The sequence below is a fragment of the Arachis stenosperma genome, chromosome 1 (genome assembly GCF_014773155.1).
Source record: "Arachis stenosperma cultivar V10309 chromosome 1, arast.V10309.gnm1.PFL2, whole genome shotgun sequence".
In the NCBI taxonomy this organism is placed as follows: Eukaryota; Viridiplantae; Streptophyta; class Magnoliopsida; order Fabales; family Fabaceae; genus Arachis; species Arachis stenosperma.
Genome location: NC_080377.1, coordinates 43,418,200 through 43,438,094, shown reverse-complemented (window position 1 = coordinate 43,438,094; position 19,895 = coordinate 43,418,200). Strand labels below are relative to the sequence as shown.

The 19,895-nt window shown below is 36.8% G+C and overlaps 1 protein-coding gene across 1 annotated transcript; it reads right to left on the bottom strand.

The window, feature by feature from the left end:
• Positions 1–9,044: 9,044 nt before the first annotated feature.
• On the bottom strand, positions 9,045–19,676 carry LOC130978916 (peroxisomal acyl-coenzyme A oxidase 1-like). The gene is made up of 14 exons (XM_057902295.1): positions 19,420–19,676; positions 18,713–18,821; positions 18,522–18,583; positions 18,229–18,438; positions 17,896–17,983; positions 17,657–17,819; positions 17,149–17,347; positions 16,654–16,851; positions 15,827–15,958; positions 15,352–15,472; positions 15,087–15,197; positions 10,176–10,245; positions 9,702–9,885; positions 9,045–9,615 (listed from the first exon to the last, which is right to left on the bottom strand). The coding sequence occupies exons 1-14, from the start codon at positions 19,555–19,557 to the stop codon at positions 9,406–9,408; spliced, it is 1,995 nt and encodes a 664-aa protein (XP_057758278.1). The 5' UTR covers positions 19,558–19,676; the 3' UTR covers positions 9,045–9,405.
• Positions 19,677–19,895: the final 219 nt, after the last annotated feature.

Sequence of the window (19,895 nt, the reverse complement as noted above, 5' to 3'; positions counted from 1 at the left end):
ACCGATGCGATCGCGTCGATTGCACAAATGGCTATCCACGCGTTAGCGTGACCGACGCGATCGCGTCGTATGAAATTTTGGTTCCCAAGCCATGCGAACAGAAAGTCGCGCGGGTGCGCGGCTGGCTTCGTGCAAATCGCACAAACTCCAGGGCACGCGGACGCGTGCCTGACGCTAACGCGTCATTATGAAGAATTCGCGATCCACGCGTACGCGTGCTGCACGCGTTCGCGTCGCTTGCGCCACACTAGTGCGTCGCCCAGTTTTCTTTTTCTCTCTCCCAATCCTAATTCTCTCTTATTCTTTTATCCTTTTATTTTTCTCTCCTTCTAATATTTGTCTCTTCTATTTTCAGTTCTTATTTGTTTGAGGACAAGCAAACCTTTAAGTTTGGTGTTGTTGGACGCTGCGCTTATTGGTTTTCTGGCACAAAAGGGAGGCAAATCATCTTAATTGAGGAGCACAACCTGAAGAATAAAGCGACAGCTAGGATAACTAAGGTGGTTGAGTTCCTTTCATTTTTATTCCTTCCTTCTTTTTTCTATGTTATGTTCTGGCTTTCTGCTATTTTGCTTTGTTTGTTGCATGATCTTTTATTAGTTAGAATCATATGATTAGTTTTCTTTTAATTTCTTTAATGCTGAAAAGATGTTTCATGTACCACTCACTGAACTTGAATCTAAAAAGAAAAGAAAAAGAAGTGATGTACTGCATGAGAAATTGAGTTTAATTTTAAGAATAGTCTTATTTACTTAAATGTGGTGGTATTTTCTGTGATTTTTGAATGCATGATATGAATAGTGCGTATTTGAATTTGAATCAAGAGATGTTGATGTATAAGGAACAGGAATTTAGAGAATTATTATGACTTCTCTGAAATAAACAAAAATTTAATCTTTGAAGCAAAAGAAACAGCAAAAAATAATAATAATAATAATAAATAAATAAATAATAATAAAAGTAAGGTCCAAGGCTCTGAGCATCAATGACCAGGGAGGTCAGACACAATTAAAAGCTCAAAGAGTTGTTTCCCTAGTCATATGCTTGTGGTGTGATTATGTCAAGTAATCCTTGAGACAGAACACTTAGAGTCGAGACCAAGTGCGTTTAACAGAGTATGCCAAAGGCTTTGAGCACCACTGTCTGGGAGTAACTGAAAGAAAAATCAGAACTCAAAGGGAGTTCCCCAGTTAAGTGCTTGTGGTGTTTTTGTATCAAGTAACTCTTGAAACAAAATATTTAAAGTCACGGCTAGGCTCAAGGTGCAAAGCACCAAAGAAAAATAAATTAAAGTAAATCTTGCTGTGTTCAAGGATTAAACTGAAATATAAAGATCAGAGAATTCATAAATATCATCCGGATTCTAATTCTGAAAGACAATTACATTCTTGATTCAAAGGAGAGTGAGATGCCAAACCGATTCAGGATTACAGTTATAAACCCCACTATAAAAAGAGACATGAGCTTAATCGAACTCTCATTCTCATGCAAATTCACATCATAAGCTTATATTAGTTTTGGTTGCTTGAGGACAAGCAACAGTTTAAGTTTGGTGTTGTGATGCGTGAGCATCTTATCTATCTTTTCCTAGTGAATTTGCATCTAAATTGTTGAGTTTAATTTAGAATTAATTATATTTTAGCCACTAAAGATGCTATTTTGAGTTTTGTGCAATTTTATTTATTTTAGGTAGCATTCGGAGGGATTTGATGAAGTTTCTGCAGAGAAAAAGAAGAAACCAAAAAGATGACCAGCGAAGACCGACACGGACGCATGGCTCACGCGACCGCGCGGAATTAAAAAATCGCAATGACGCGATCGCGTGCTTGACGCGAACGCGTGGACTGGAATCTGCACAAATGACGCGAACGCGTGGACGACGCGGACGCGTCACATGCGCGATCTGCAAAAATACAAATGACGCTGGTTACGAATTTTGGGCTGTTTTGACCCACTTTCCATCCCAGAAAACACATATTAGAAGCTGCAGAATGGACAAATCAAGTGGTCCCCAACCATCAACTGAAGATCTGTTAATTAATTCAAATTTAAATTCAAATCTTATCTTTTAGGAAAAGATATTATTTTTAATTTTTGATTTTTAAACCTGTTAGGATTAGTAATAAATAGAAACTCTATACATTTAGACAGGTACCAGATTGTTACCAGAACCCTTATTTTTCTTCTCTGAACCATGAGCAACTAATCCTCCATTGTTGAGGTTAGGAGCTCTGTCTATTTGTAATGGATTAATTCGTTTGATCTTTCTAATTTATTCCATGCTTTGATTTATATTTCAATAATTATTTTCGCTCTTTATTTTATGAATATGGGTGGAACGGAAGTAGGACCCATGTTCTAATTGAGTTCTTGTAAAACTTGGAAAAGCTCTTTACTTGAACAACAGCTTGGAAAAATTTTATCCTAAATTTTAATTATTTGGATTTAATGGGATACGTGACATATAATCCCCTTATTTTTGGGTAATTAGAATTTTTGTGGCATATAAACTGAAAATTGATTTTTACCTTCTAATTGGAAGTAACTGACTAAGGAATTGGCAGTTAATAAATTTTAGAGGAGATTAGGAAGGTCTAAGGAATTAGGGCCTAGTCACATATAGTTTGCCATGAAATTATATCTTGCTTGATTAAATTAGTTAGTAATAAAAATTAATCTGAAAAAATAGATAACTCTGAAACCTTAACTATCTTCTCATTATATTATTCCCAATTTATTTATTTGTCTGTGTTTAATGCTTTTTGAATACCAAAACACTCTTTTCTGCTTGCCTAACTAATCCTATCAAATACTATTGTTGCTTAATCCATCAATCCTCGTGGGATCGACCCTTACTCACGTAAGGTATTACTTGGTACGACCCGGTGCACTTGCCGGTTAGTAAGTGTGGGTTATAAAAAACCGCACCAAGATGCCGATATCAACCGCCTGAATACGACATGACATATTGCTGGAGCGATCGACTTCCAAGTTAATGTCGTTATTTTTCTCTTTTAAATAAATAGTCATACAGTTATATTAGGGTATTTTTATAGATTTATTACTGTTTTATATGACTAGAATAGATGTTGCGTTAGTGACATAAAATATATTCGTTGCCAGATTTGCTTTTATTAGGTGGTGGAATGTAACACCCTGATATTCAAATCCTTATACTCGTGTCATAAGTCAATGATAATAAGGTGGTACGACTCTCAAGGTGGATTATAATACATAATTATATATGACTTGAAGGGAAGTATTAACGAGAAGTCTGAAAAGAGTAAAATAAAATCACAAATCGGGACGCTCACATATCGCTAAAACATAAGATAAAACATATTCGGATAGCGAATCAAGATAAGGTATAATGGTAAGGAAGAATAGAATAGAGACAAGATACATATATATTTAGACATAAGTATAATAGCCACTAGTCGCGACCTGCGAAGTTTAAACTGACTAGGGTACAGAAATAAAATCAATTGACAATAGTAGTTTTCTCTCTCTCCCAAAATATACATCAAGGCCTCTATAGGCAAGTTTTCAAAAAGGAATAAATACATATAATAATGTTTTCAAAACTAGAACGGAGAAATTCTAAACAAAAGTAAAGTAGAATCCAATTATCTTCGCTATGTTTCAGATAAACCACAGCTCACTATTGAGCACCTGGACCTGCATGTGAAAAACAGGGATTATATACAGAATGAGAATCACCGACCCATGGGTTCCCAATACGGTAAAAGTGTCAAATAAATACAATGCACTATAATAAGAACTCACTAAGTATCTTAACTTCACACCTCATCATATCCATCTTATTATTCTCTCTACTCCATAACTTGGCAACTATCTTAAGGGATTTTTAAGTCTAAGTCAACGATTCTCGCCTTTCTTCAACTTTCCAATCAAACAGCATCATAACCAGAACAAATACCAGCCCTCAGTATCAACCAACACCAGCATGAGGGACCTCTCAGTTGTACAAACACAAGTGATGCAATCAAGTAATACACAAGTAAGATTCAAGTAAAACAAATAGCATATAATCATGTAATATGTACAATTAGGCAAACCAGACAATTAAACAAACCCAAACAAATCAAAACATATGCAAATGATGTATGCCTGCCTTATGGCCAATGATATCATCTATCGGTTATACAGTCGAATCCGATACATCCAGTAGTTAACCGGACATTGTTCTCTCTGCAGTTTACTCGCTATATTGCATAGTCTTGCAGGGTGAGTGCCCTGTACACCTCGCAGAGTTAATACTCTGTATATCTCGCAGGGAGAGTGCCCTGTACACCTCACAGACAGAGAAAACCTCGCAGGGTTGAGTGTCCTGTACACCTCACAGAGTTGAGTGCTCCGTACACCTCGTAGGTAGGATAGCTTGTATTTCTTGCAGGGTTAGTATTCTGTCATATCATCATATAACCATTCACAGAAAAGTATATTTTTCTGCAGAAAAGTATATTTTTTCACTCGAAAAAAATCCTCCGAATCCAAATATCATATTTAAATTTTTAAATTACGATGGCTACATTTTCCACCCCCGTCAGCCTATATTAGATTAATGATTTATTTAATTTTTGTTTAATCGGAGTTTTATATCCTACCCACCTAAATAGAAATTTTGCCCTCAAAATTTTAGTTGCCTCAAATTCGTCTTCAAGCCTCGACGCATCTTTGTTGTTCTTAGGATTTGTCAAGAATCCGCGACTGAGTCGATAGTTATCTTTCTCATATCATGAAATCGAACTAACTCCGTTCCCGGCACCAAACCTACTCAAGAATCCTCGTTCCTCATCTTCGCGTAGTTGCTGCAGTACATCAGGGAGTCACTCACGCCTCACATCAAGCATCTTCACAGATTGTTTCTCTAATGCTTGATCTCTCCAACCACGAATTTTGATGTGAGGATTGTCGCGTTGAATGCGGTTATTAATTTCATTCAATGCTTGTTTGGTTCTGCCTATTGGGACCGGTTTCAGGATTTGTTCTAAGATTTCATTTGATGATTGATGGAGGCTTTTCTATGATGAGTGGTGGCAATGGAGAGAAGAAGGAGGGGTAGTAGTAATCAAGGAACGTGCTAGTGGTAGTGAGGGACGAGAATGATTGAAATTTGGAAAAAAAATAAAGGAGAATAATTTGAGAATTTTATTAAAAAAATTAACAAAAAATTAAGGTTTGTGTACTGTTGTTATATAGAATCGATCTTTCTTCGTTGCAATATTAATTTTTTTTGTTTGATGGGTACTTTTGTCAATATTTACAAAATTCATGAGTACAAATGGAAGTTTATTCTTAAATAAATTTAGAAATAATCAGTACTTTCATGTAAAAAAGATATGAGAATTTGATTGTGCATTCCTAGCTATAAAATTCTTATCACACTAAATGATACATGGGTTGAAGGAGTTACTTAAAATATTTGTTATTTAGCCCTTTTAAATATTTTGAAGCATCGATATTCATTAAATTCCAGTTTACCTTAAAAACAAAAAAAAAATATCGAACAAATACTTAATTTGGATTTGACAAAAGACGTCAAAAGAAATAAGAGTAATTATTCAAGTCATTTCCTGAGGATTTTAAAAGCGGACACTTTAGTCTCCAAAAAAAACTAATACACAAAAATATCTCCGAAATTTTTCTCTAGTAGATAAATCAATGGGACCTTTTCTCCGGCGTGACTCACCAACCAACGAAAAATGTTAAGCTGGCTCGTTAACTCGCACATGTGGCAGTATCCACATTACAAGAAGGACAAAACAATCCTGGGAAAAAGTGAGAGATGTTGTCGTTTATTAAGTGTCTTCTCCATCTTCTCCAAAGTGTTTTCTCCATCTTCTTCCTTAACGATTTTGAAGCCCTAGTTATTCAGCAGCTTGATTTTAGTGATTCTAATTGGAATGCAAGTTGAGTTGCAATAACGCCAAGCAAAGGAAGCTCGTCTTCTTCGAATCGCATGGAGGGAGACATGGGGTGGCTATAGTTGCAGTGGTCTCAAAGAGACAGTGACATTAACAGTCTAGGCAAAGTTGCAATCACCAAAGAACAACACCCGAAATGTCTATGCGGTTTGTATGCAGTAATCTCTATTTCAAGGACTCATGAAAATTCGAGTAGACTATTTTTATCCCTACTATATAAAGTAAACAATTGTAGGGTTTCTGGTAATTTACATTCTGGAAGATTTGTGTTGAATAATATTTTTGGTTGAGCAGGAAAAGCTTCCCATTGCAAGTTCTTTACATGGATTGATCATATTTTGACATCAAATTAAATGATGATGTTGTGGATAATGTTGCCATAGGTTGTGGTGAGATTGTTGCTAATATTTCAACCATGTGTCCTGCTAATGATGCTAGTTTGGAACATAAAGTTATGGAGTAACAAAATAGAATTGACTTGTTAGAGATTCAAAAAAATATAGTCCCAAAAGTTGAGGGCAAGAGTAGGTGTTGGACTGTGGTGTTTGTTATCATGTTCTTTTCATTATTAGTGTTGAGTTTGTCAGTTGCAATAGCTATTTTGTAAGTTATATTTTAGAATCACTCTAAGAGTTGATTGAAACTGAGTCTTGTATCTAAATTTGTTCTCTTTTCTTTTGTGAATTGAATGATTGTGAGATGCAGTAAATTTAAGCAATATATCCCCTACTAAACTTTGTTTCAAAACTGTTTTCTGGATGACCATTGTAAATTCAAAGTACTTAATGATGTTGCTATGGTAGGTTGCAAATTAAACTAAAAGGAGCAAATGAATTAGAAAAAAAATTGCATCATTAATTATTATAACAGCAAATATAGAAGAAAACAAAACTTTGCACCATTATTTATAACAGCCAATATATTGCTCTAGTGTTAAGTTGCAACTTCAAAACATAGCATGCAAGCCACGCATTATACTTAGTAAAAAAAGCAAAGTTGTCACAGTAGCAACTTAACAATATTGTAGCCAACTTAAACTAAAATCAGAATTAAGGCATACATCAACCGAAACACAGATCCAAAAAATGAGTTTTATCCATAACAATCTCTCATCAAACCCTCCATAAAGAGTACTTCAAGTTTAGATCCATGAACTTGAAACATCATAACCAAAATACAAACCAAACTGCTACATCAAAAACCAAGGCATATTCATTTCTTCCACAGATGCTTGAAACCAGGATTTGGAATAAATTGGAACATTCTTGATGCAGTGCTGTTACTTGTTGCTGCAAGTGTTTCTGCTGAGACGCTTTCAGTTGTTCTAGATGGTGGAATAGGGGGCGGAGTGCTAGATTGGATTTGTGCAGGATGATGTGGTCTAATGATTGGCTGCTTAGGTCTTGCACTACGTGAAACAATTGCTCCAAAATTTGCTGCACCTTGTGATGAAGAAGGTGCAATTAGTGTTCTACAATAGATAAACAAAGTTACGTTAATTTGCCTACTAGCACAGTCAGACAAAGTGCAAGAAACATACATGCAAAATCGAATATACACTATAATGCTCTGTACAGGTTTCATGCCTTTCCTCAAGTTACTTCACAATAAATTGTTATGAAACTCATTTTTGGTTTTGAGACCTTATGGTATTTGTCTTAGTTTGAGTGTCCATCTAGGTAATCAGATGATGTACGAACTTTATTTAAGGGGATTTAAGAAATAAAAAACAAGAATGTAACAAAAGGGTGACCTAATGCATGAGGTTGAGGACATAAATTGTGTATCTTGGATTTTGAACCTCCGAGCCTTAGGTAGCAAGGCAACAACAACCTAACCATTGTATCATGCCCAGCTATTAGGAACTAAAAATGTAACTAAGGGAGCTAATTCTCTATCCGTGGCTAAACCACTCATTTATGTATGCCACATTCTGATGCATGTTTTCATCATTTTTCGGGTTACTTCGTTTTATGTTTTCAACTGGGACAGGTCTTCTTATTTTGTCTCTACATGGGAGGGATCATGTATTACTTGGAATATGAACCAGAAACCATGGCCCCTTTTCTTAGGGAAACCAAAAACTAGAAACAAATCTACACTATCATAAATAAATTCAGAGAATATTTAGAGAATAAGAATATAAACCATTCTCACCTTGTTCAATGCGAGTCTTGAATGGTCCTCACATCCAATTCAGTCACTCTTGCGCCCGATTCAGTACTCACGGTTTCAGAACGCAGCGTCACTAACGGTAATGGAATGCTGAAATTGATCAACGTTGGTGAAGATGATAATGATAGAGATGAAGTGGGAGATGAGTAGGGCTAACAATCTATACCCTACTCGCGGGTATCAAATCCGGACCAACCTGTTCGAGTAGGGTCGTCTACCCGATCCGTTACGTGTAGAGTAAAGTACGGATTTAACTATGGGTAGGATAGGGTACGGGTTGAGGATATATCCTACTCTACCTGCACTCCTAATATATTATATAATATATATGTAAAAGTTATATATGTAATAAAAAAAATGCGAGTGTTGTTTTTTTATTTTTCTGTGATAGGATTAGATAAAGTTTAGAACCTTAACGTACAGATAGGGTTAAGGTTGAGAAATTCTCAACACGCAAGTAGAATAGGATAAAATTTTAAAAAAAATTTCAACTTGCAAATAAGATTATAGTAGAGTTTAAATCTTACCTTATCAATTGTCAGTCCTAGAGATGAGTTCCAACGAGGTAGGACTTCTTTGTAAAAAACTGAAAAAAGAGTGGGATTTGGGATCTTTTCAAGATGAGTGACTCAAGTACACAAGAGAAGGGAGACTTATCGTCCACGACCAAAAACAGCGTCGTTTTGCTAACCTGGACGGGGACTGATTTATCCATTTGTCACCCTGACACGTCGTAAGCATCAAATTGTACCATTTCATCATTTTCCGTTTACAATCAGAGAAATCTTACCAGGAACTGATTTGTCTACCGAACAAAATATTTTTTTGTATTGATTTTCTCCGAAAACTAAAGTAATCTTTAAGACTGAATTAGGTAATTACTCAAAGAATAAATAATGTTTGAAAAATAGATGTGATAAATAATGAAAAATAAATAAATAAATAGATAATTGTTTTCTAGTGCAAACGAATTGTAAGTCCTTATCACGTATAGTAGTCACCATAGGAATGGAAACAAATCTGCTAGGAATTTCTAACATACCTATGACAACATTTTTATTAGTGCTCCCAAATAATAATATTAATTAAATCAGAAACCTTTTCTTTTCCTTTTTTTTTTCTCCGGTTCTTGGAAGGGGATGGGCGAATAAAGAATTCCGACCCAAAGTCACAACAACCTCCCTTCACTACCTTTTAAAGTATCGATAACTTATTTTTTGCCACTTCGCCTAAAAAAAAAAAACCTTATTTTTTGCCATTAAACTATCCAGTCATAAACTTGTTACAGTCTAGCATTACGAAGTTGTTGCTTCAGCATGGGTCGAACATATTCCTGAAAACCATCTGGCACAACTGAATCATTCAATGGATCCTTCCATGCCTCCTCGTACAGCTTTGGATACACATTTCCGTCGTAGCGGCCAAGAACCGAACCAAGGTAGTGATCGGTGTAGTTAAACGCATCAACTAGCGCAACAGCATTCGGACGCAGCTAAATCAAGCATATATAATAATGTCAGTTTCATATAATAAACTATTCCTAGACACCGGAAGGCTGCAATAGTTGAGGACACAAACCTGGGAATACAAGGACCTTAGCTGTTCACCGGCAAGTGATGCCTGTTCGGCATTGATGCAGCCAGTTGAAAGAAAATCACCCAAATACTTACGAAGAAGATTCAGGGCATAAACGATACAAAGATTTTCTAACTGCTGTTTCACTCCCTTTCCGGGTATATCTTGCTGCAACTTCTCAATAAATCTGAAAAACACAACCTTCATCAACTTACAAATAGAATATTTCAAGCAAATACTAGCTTCAAGTATAGAAATCGTGAACTACCAATTTCCTTTGCACTATAGATGTGTTTGCGAGTTGGAGTTTTGAAAGAGAAGGGTCAAAGGAGTAATTTCCAATTTACACTTCATAACCTTCTCTTCTCTCCCTTATAATCCAAAGTCAAAACTTGCAAACACCACCTAAAGGGTTCTTCAGCTACAGATAAACTACAAATATTATGTAGGACCAGTATGAAACAGGAAGAATCTCACTTGGAAACAACAATCAACTGGCAATGAGCAACTGCTGCCTCAACCAGCTCAGCCGAAAGTTCTAGGAAACCTGCCATAATAAAAACCATTAAGTGTACATAGAGCAATCTGATGTTGCATTCAAACAATTATTCACTCATAAACATATGTAGTAGGATGCATGGTTTTATAAATTTTTTGGGCGCATTAATATTGCATATGCATCATTTCCCACATTCATCATCTTGATTCACTTGTTTTGTGTTTTGCCTCTTTGTTGATTGAAATGATTAAACTGTGCATTTATTGCTTTGATAATTGAGTTAATTTTGTATTACCTCACACGCAGGCCCTTAATATGCTTTCTCCAAGTGTTTTGACAGACATAGAGTGCAGAAGCAAAAGGAAGTGCAAGGAACAAAGCAGCATAGCAGAGTGCAAGGGTAAGCTATCTGGACAAGATCTCTCAGGTGGTGCTTAACCCACTTGGCTTGAGGGAGCTCGCCCAGAATCAAGGGGATCAGTCTTTTAATTTTGCAGGGTTGGAGCCTCCAACAAAGAGAGGAGGGCAATTAGGTTTAGCCATTTTTAACTTAGGAAGAGTTGCTTCTTTGTCACTATTGGTATTTTCAGCACTTTGCTTTGAGTTTCCAATATTCTTTAATTTTCTCCATTTTCGCACTTACAACACTTGAATTTCTTGTTGAACTAGTGTTCTACATAGTTATTACACCACCCTTTCTGCTTAAATTTCTAGATTTCATAGTTTTCTCGTTATGAATGTGATTTCATAAAGTTTTGCAAATTGTTGGAAATGGAGGGATAAACACATGTTGGCTCAAGGATTACAAGGGATTTACAGAGATGCCCTAAAATCCATTTCATTTTAAAGCATGATTATATTTCTCTACTATCTTCCTTCAACTCTATTTATACGTCTATATTCATTAATATGAGAACTCCGCCTATGTTACACTTGTGGTACATAGCCGGTCCCAAGCCCGGATAAAGGAGGAGGGTTGTGTTAGGTCTTCGGCAACCAACATAAAAATATAGCCAAACCCCCATGACATGAATCAAAGACATTATTGCGCTAAAGCTAGGTCGTTGCTCGGAAGCAACGCGCCGTATGGCTCGAGTACGGTGTCGAAGCAAGAGCCGCTGCATCGGTGCCCGGATGTAGTGTTAAATGAGCAAGGGTTCTCGCGTTTTCGTGAACGGACGAGGGTAAATAAGCTAGTTCACAAAGGAAAAGATAAAGGTCGAAGCGACAGAAGGTTGAGATTTGGGACATGGAACATAGGCACTCTAACAGGAAAGTCCATGGAGGTGGTGGACACCATGACAAGGAGGAAGATTAACATTATGTGCCTACAAGAAACGAAATGGGTTGGTGCAAAGGCTAGGGAGTTGGATACTTCTGGTTTCAAACTTTGGTATACAGGAAAGGTGAAGAATAGGAATGGGGTTGGAATAATTGTGGATAAGCAATGGAAGAAGGACGTAGTGAATGTCAAGAGGGTGGGAGATCGGATCATCTCTATCAAACTTGTAGTGGAGGGAGGTGCTTTCCATGTGATTAGCGCCTATGCACCGCAAGTGGGTTCGGACGAACAACACAAGATAAGGTTTTGGGAGGATCTAGAGAGTTTGGTTCAAGGCATACCTTTGGGAGATAAGATTTTCTTAGGAGGAGATTTAAATGGCCATGTTGGGAGAGAAGTGACTGGATATGGGAGTATTCATGGAGGCCATGGTTTCGGGGTGATCAATGCCGAGGGTAAAACTATTTTGGACTTTTCCTCAACTTTTGATCTTCTCATCGCAAATACATGTTTTAAAAAGAGAGACGAACATCTAATAACCTATAAGGGTGGCATGACAAGCTCTCAAATCGACTTCTTCTTGTTGAGGAGAGTCGACCGGAAATTTTGCATTAACTGTAAAATTATCCCGGGAGAGAGTTTGACAACACAACATAGGGTGCTCGTCATGGATTTTCGCGTTGAGCAAAAGTTGAGGAAAAGGCATCATACGAAGAACCCAAGGACGAGGTGGTGGCGGATGAAAGGTGAGGAACAAAGAAGCTTCCTAAGACGGGTAGGAGAAGAGGCAAAGTGAGATGGAAATGGAAGCGCGGAAGAGATGTGGAGAGAGATGGCAGAAGTTATTAGAAGAACAGCAAAAGAAAGTTTTGGTGAATCTAAAGGAATAGGACCAAAAGACAAGGAGTCCTGGTGGTGGAATGCGAGTATACAAGAAAAGATAAAGATAAAAAGGGAATGCTTTAAAGAGTGGTCTTTATGCCGCAATGCAGATAACTGGGAAAAATATAAGGCGGCTAAAAAAGAGACAAAAGTGGCTGTAAGTGAAGCAAGGACAAGAGCATATGAGGGTCTCTACCAGTCTTTGGGCACGAAAGAAGGAGAAAAATGTATATATAGAATCGCAAAGAGTCGGGAAAGAAGAACGAGAGATTTGGATCAGGTTAAGTGCATAAAGGATAAGAATGGAGAGGTGTTGGCTCAAGAGGAGAAGATTAATGAAAGGTGGAAGAGCTACTTCTACGAGTTATTTAATAAGGCACAGAAGACTCTTCCGAACCTTGGTCGATTATGCACAAGGGAAGAAGATCAAAACTTTTACTACTATCGAAGGATTTGAGACTTCGAGGTAAAAGAGGCTCTAAAGCAGATGAAAAATGGTAGGGCAGTAGGACCTGATAATATCCCGATTAAGGTTTGGAAGGGTCTTGGAGGAAAAGGCATCAACTGGTTAACCAAGCTTTTTAATGAGATTTTAAGGTCAAAGAAGATGCCTGATGAGTGGAAAAAGAGCACCTTGGTACCTATCTACAAGAATAAGAAGGATATACAAAGTTGCGGAAACTATAGAGGGATTAAGCTTATGAGTCATACTATGAAGTTATGGGAAAGAGTGATAGAACGGAGGTTGAGAAAAGAGACACAAGTAACAGAGAACCAATTTGGATTTATGCCAGGCAGATCTACCACTGAAGCGATATACCTACTAAGAAGGATGATGGAGAAGTATCGTAGTAATAAAAAGGATCTGCACATGGTGTTTATTGATTTGGAAAAAGCGTATGATAGGGTACCAAGGGAGGTCTTATGGAAGGTTTTAGAAAAGAGGAGAGTAAGGATCGCATATATTCGGGCAATCAAAGACATGTATGATGGGGCCACAACTAGTGTGAAGACTCAAGGTGGTGTGACAGAGGAATTCCCTATTAGTATAGGATTACACCAGGGATCATCCTTAAGTCCATACCTTTTCACATTAGTCTTGGAAGTACTCACAGAGCACATCCAAGAGCCTGTGCCATGGTGCATGTTTTTTGCCGATGATATCGTCCTTATGGGAGAGTCAAGGGTAGACCTAAATAAGAAGTTGGAGTTATGGAGAGAAGCTCTAGAAGTGTATGGTCTGCGCATAAGCCGTAACAAGACGGAATATATGGAATGTAAATTCAGTCTGAGAAGGGAAAACTCCAATATAGAAGTGAAGATTGGAGAAAACATCCTACGAAAAGTTAAAAGTTTTAAGTATCTTGGGTGCATCATACAGGATAATGGAGAGATTGAACAGGATGTAAATCATAGAATCCAAGCAGGTTGGTCAAAATGGCGGAGTACATCTGGTTTTATATGCGACAAAAAAGTGCCTTTAAAACTTAAAGGTAAATTCTATCGCACCGCTATAAGACCGGCTATGCTGTATGGTACAGAATGTTGGGCGGCTAAAGGGGAGCACGAACATAAGCTGAGTGTGGCAGAGATGAAGATGTTGAGATGGATGAGTGGTCATACGCGATTGGATAAAATAAGGAATGAAGATATAAGGGAGAGAGTTGGAGTAGCACCCATTGTGGAAAAGATGGTTGAATCGCGTCTCAGGTGGTTTGGACATGTGAGAAGAAGACCGATAGAACATCCAGTCAGGAGGGTGGATGAGATGGAAGATGGACAAAGAGCGAAAGGCAGAGGAAGACCGAAGAAGACCATCCGTGAGGTGGTCAAACGAGATCTACATGTAAACGGTCTCTCTGTAGACATGATACATGACAGAGCACAATGGCGTCGTTTGATTCATGTAGCCGACCCCACTTAGTGGGACAAGGCTTTGTTGTTGTTGTATTCATTAATATGAGAATGTGGGTAGATTAGGGTTGTTATGCATCATTATTCATGATTTTGGATATTTAAGCATAATGAATTAATTTGTTAGGTGTATGTTAATTGATTAATTGTCATATACTTGGTAAATTGTAAAGGGTAGGAATTCTTTATTAAAAATTATCAATACAATTATCTTTCATGTTGGATTGGTTATCAATTCCTAGGGATTGAGATTTTGATTCATGGTTGCTAATCGCGAATTCTAGACATGACTAATGATCAAGAGGTTATAATAGCAGAGGAAGTTGATTTATGCATGCTGTGTTTAATGAAATGCCGAGTTGATAACCCCTGAGAACCCTTGTGCTAGTGTTTTCAATTCTTGAATTACCTTCGTTTTTGACTCTATTTGCTTTTCAACCTTACTTAAAATCGTTTTTATTTTATTGCAAAAATCTAAAACCCCCACTTCTAGACTCAACCAACCACAATACACCCCCCTTCTTTGAGAGACGACTTGAATCACACTGTGACTTCATTAATTATGGTGTAATTTGGTTTACAATTTACAATTTTGTAGCTAGTGTGACCTAGCTCTTACCAATATGCACTAAAATAATTTATAATATTGTAATTATGAAACTTATTAAATTTACTATTTAATTCTATGCCACAGGTTAAATCATTATAACAAACCACTCCCAGGCCCATGCAACCAATTTCAACCACCAAAAATTCAAAGAAAAGAAATAAAAGGATTTATAGATCTATTTACAAACAGGGGTTTACTTACCCTCCTCAGGATTGGAAAACTTGGCAAGATTTTTAGCACAATCAACCGACTTCCTAGCAGCCCTAGCTTCAAATGCTTCCAGGACAAAATTAGGCTTCAACCAATCCTCGGCTGCAAGTAATCCAAAAAACACTGTAATTTTGCTTCTGAAGGACACAGCTAGAGTAACTAATAACATCTCAAACTGCATCCACTTTAGGATATCAACATGGAGTTCTAAATTTCGCAACAAAATCTAATTTAATATTTTGTTATACATTTATACCTTTCTGAACATTAGATTGATATTGCATCAGTAGTTCCACTCGTCCCATATAAGCTGTTGTACCAACAGGCCTTTTTCCAGAGCCCAATTTAGCTATAGTCTTCATGAGATGCCTCGCCACCTACATCGGATTTTCTAAAAGTTGTTAAAATGATTCAACGATCATTCTCAGTTAATAATATTCAATTAACCTCCCAAATCAGAGAGCACCATGATGTAAAAACTTAAGGCACAGAAGTGTAGAAGGCACACAGGCACGCAATAGAGACTTATTCAAGCTCAACCATGAAAACACCCAGACATGGGAGAATATATTAGAATAACAATGATAATTACTTTTCTTTTGTTAATATTAATACACTACAGACTATATATTATATATACATATACACACACACAGCAATTTATGAAAGCATGTCAAATACTAGAGAATAAAAATCAGGCAATGGTATAAGCTAAATGACATTCAACAAACCTGTAACATCAACACAACATTGTCTCCTTCATAAGTGCAGGTAGGAACATAGACAGCAAATAACTCGGGGAGACCACTGCTACAAAGGTAACCATGGCCACCACATAATTTACGGCATTCTTCAATCCCATCCTACAAGTTGATATGAATTTAACTACGTTATAATTTCAAAGAATTCATGTATGCTCCAAAGTGAATGGAGTGTATCAGAGCACTATAAAAGAATAACAATAGCACAACAATAACATCTTTAGACAGAATGCAGTAAATAAGATAATTATTGTTTACTATTAAGTGAACAAAATATCTTAAGCTCGCATGCTATGCACCTGAATTGAAAGAGAGTTAGATGTAGAACTAATATGCATGATGAATCACAATTCATATAAAAGTTTTCTTCCTAACTCTTAAATCACACACGTTAATGCCTTCATTCCATCAATAAATTTCAGACAACAGAAAGAAATAAGCAGTAAAAGATCAGAAATCTGATAAAGCATGAAACGTAAGATATGATGGCAGAAAATATGATTCAACATGTAAAGAGTAAGAAACGAGGCATCAACAGGACTATCAAAGTATAATATTATCACGAAAAATCCAGGAATAAATCTTGTGACTGTTACTGGTGAGAATTTAAATAAAGGACTTCACATCACAAATGGCTGCAAAAATAGTGCCCCACAATGATCAACATTCAAAAGTATAAACACATTCTACATTCTAATTATTATGGTTTTTATATAAAGCTGTTAAATAATAAATCAAAGTCAGTAACTAAGACAAATTGTCCCTGTAATAAGCATTAGTGATTAAGAGTCACATACAGCAGTCACTGAAGTAGTCAAGGATTTCAAGCCTGCAGTGCACGCATGAGCCTCAGGCAATGTTGAAAAATCACCAGCTTGTAATCTTTTCATGACATCCATGTAAAGCCATTTCAACCATTCACCAACAAATCGGAAAGCATAAGCAGAAGCTAACAAAGGGAATAGCCTAGCTTGTTGTGTTTTGTAATCAAGCACCTAGACAGAAACATATAGCAGAAAGTGAGAAACGTTATACTATTGATAAGAAAACATAACTGAAAAAGTCACCGACAGGAAAAACATAGACTTCTCATTTTTCTCTTGAACACATGAAGATAATGTTGAATGCCCGGTTATTATTATGTGTTTGTTGGCATTAATGCACACTTCAATGTCACACAATTCATGTCCATGATGAGTAGGTAATCCAACATCACAAACTATACAGAAGAGCATATATTGGTCGAAAGTGTGACTACTTTTTTTTTCCAAGAAAGGCCTTTTGAAGCCTACCTGTGTTTCAAGGCCTCCTTTCTTTCCACCAAACTGTCTGCGAACACAACTATATCTTGTAGCAATGCAAACTGCCCTAGACAATGCAATTGATGCATCCGACACAATGGTTTGTCTCACATATACCATAGTACCATAAACTAATTGTCGCGGAACACTGGATTGTACATATTTTCCTTCTCTTGTAACCTGTGAAACCCTGTCCAATTTATATTGAGATGAAAGTCAGGCTGCTATAAGCATATATTGTCATGGATCCTCCTCTAGAATTTGCCATTTAACTCAATTCTAAGCAAAAATAACTTTGCCACTCCACCTTCCAGAAGAGGATGAGAGGTTCCCCCACAGATAAAGAGTATAGTTCATGGTAATTATTATTATTTTGTGGATGAAGAATGGAGGACTTGACAATCATTGCAGATCATGTATTAATTAAAAAATCCTCCCAAGTATGATCATTAGACTCAACCCTATTGAGGCAAGGTAAAACAGCAAAAGAGAAACCAACCTCATCAACATTTGATTCCTTGGAATTCGTACATGATCAAACTGTAGAACCCCATTGTCCATGGTGTTATATGCTCCATTTCCAAATTTCATTCCAATATCCCCAATAGTTATGCCTGGAAGTGGTAGGTGATCATCCAAGCTCCGGAGCTGGACAATGAAGCCTTCAAATTGGACATATTGTTAATTAATTTGAGACAATATAAATAAGAATTTTGGATGATTAAGGTTGACAAATACCATGCACTCCATAATCTCGACCATCTGTAAGTAGACGAGCATAGACAGCACCATGCGTTGCAATTTTACCCAATCCACCAGGCCACCACTGTTTACAATGGCATCAAAAGAGTGATAATAATATCCAAATAACACTGTGGAAACAGCAAGTTTTCCAAAAAGGCAAAAACATTTTAAAATTGAAGCCAGTTTCAAAAAGTGCAAAGCCGCTATCCCTTGATTTTGCTTATGACTTGACAAAATAAGATCTTAAGATTAGTGGATCTTAAATCATTAAAATGCATTGTAAATGAACAGAAAATGCTCTTATGATCTATCATTGATTTTACTCACTTTGCTGGAAGTCAATGTGGGGCTATGAATTACAAACTCATCTGTTTTTGGATCAAATGTTGCAGTTGTTTCTAGCCCTTGAACATTAGATCCATGGCCAAGTTCAGTTTGAGCATAGCAACCAATTATTTGCATTTTTTGAGCCAAAGGCAACCACTGTTTCTGCTGTTCCTCGGTGCCTTGTCCTTTGATAGCAGGAATAAACATTCCCTGCAGAAGAACTAACTGCTTAGATCTATCCTAATAAAAAATAAAAAAATGCAACCTAGACAAGAAATTGAATTGTATTGTACCCAATGAAGATCCGTGAAAGCAGGCTCGTCCACAAAGGATCTAAGCATGGAAGCTTCTTCTTCTGTAAGAATACAACTAACAGAATTATAAAGTTCGATAAATATCGAAATGGTGAAAAAGGCCTCCTATTCTATAAAATGAAAATTATACCAAACACAATTGCAAAACAAATAAAGAAGAGAAGATTCACCAGTAAGACGAAGCTCAATAATCCTTTTCCATGCATAAGCTGCTTTCCTCATAGTGTTCTTAAATAACTCCTTCCTACCAAGCATGGGTCTATTATCCTTTCTGAATGCCTATAAACGAAAACAAAAAATTCAAGGTTCTAAGTTACTACTGGATACAAAGTAATCACTTATGAGCTAACTCCAATAAAATTTAAAATAATAATAACAATAATAAAAATGTAGAAACGGATGCCAAGCATCTTTTATGTACAGTGACATTAGAAATATTAACTAAACACTGAATTCTCATAACAAATAGCTTAGCTAACAAAACATGCTTTCACGTTCCGGTTCAGAATAAAATCTCGTAGCCAGACAAACCGGCCAATTACAAATTCCACGCTCTATTTTCCCACATTTCATAAATGATTTGTTCTCAAAATGAAAATTCAAAATCGAAATTGCGTGCACTGATTAAAAAAAATAAAATCAAATTCATCAACAGTAGAAAAAAGTCTTAATGTTGAAAACTCCGGGGGATACTGAGGGATCAGCAGAAAATCTGATAATATAGCAAATGCACCGTTGCAAGATAATAGAGGAACAAGGAGCAAATCATATCAAAAAATAACCATAAAAATTCAGAACAGAACAAAGGAAATCAGAAAGGAAAAGGAAGAGAGAGAGAGAGAGAGAGAGAGAGAGAGAGAGAGAGAGAGAGACGAACGGGATCGCTGGCAACGAGACGAGACATCCTGTCGGAGACCTCGAAGGCGTGGGGAGAGCCAGCCCAGACGATCTTCATCTCATCGACGTCGAACTGCGACTTGCTCCTCTCCGGTGCCAGGTGATCTATTCCTTCCATTTTTTCTTTATTTTCTCTCAACTGTTCAAAATGAAACTGAAGAAGAAGAAGAAAAAGAAGAAGAGAGTTGTATTATGGAGAGAGAGAGACCTTCACGAACGACCTTCTGCTACGCTTTTAAGGTGATCCAACAACCAAGCCAAGTGCAATGACGTCAAGGGTTAGTGGCTCCCTTCATTATTTTTGCTTTTAATTTGTTGAATTGAATTAATATTGCTTTTTAACTTTTTTTTTACACGTGTCGCTGTCAACCCAAAAAATAATGGTTGACTTGTCATTTTGGAGTAATTGATAAAGCTGAGCTTTTAAAATTTTAAATTTGAGTATATACCCATTTT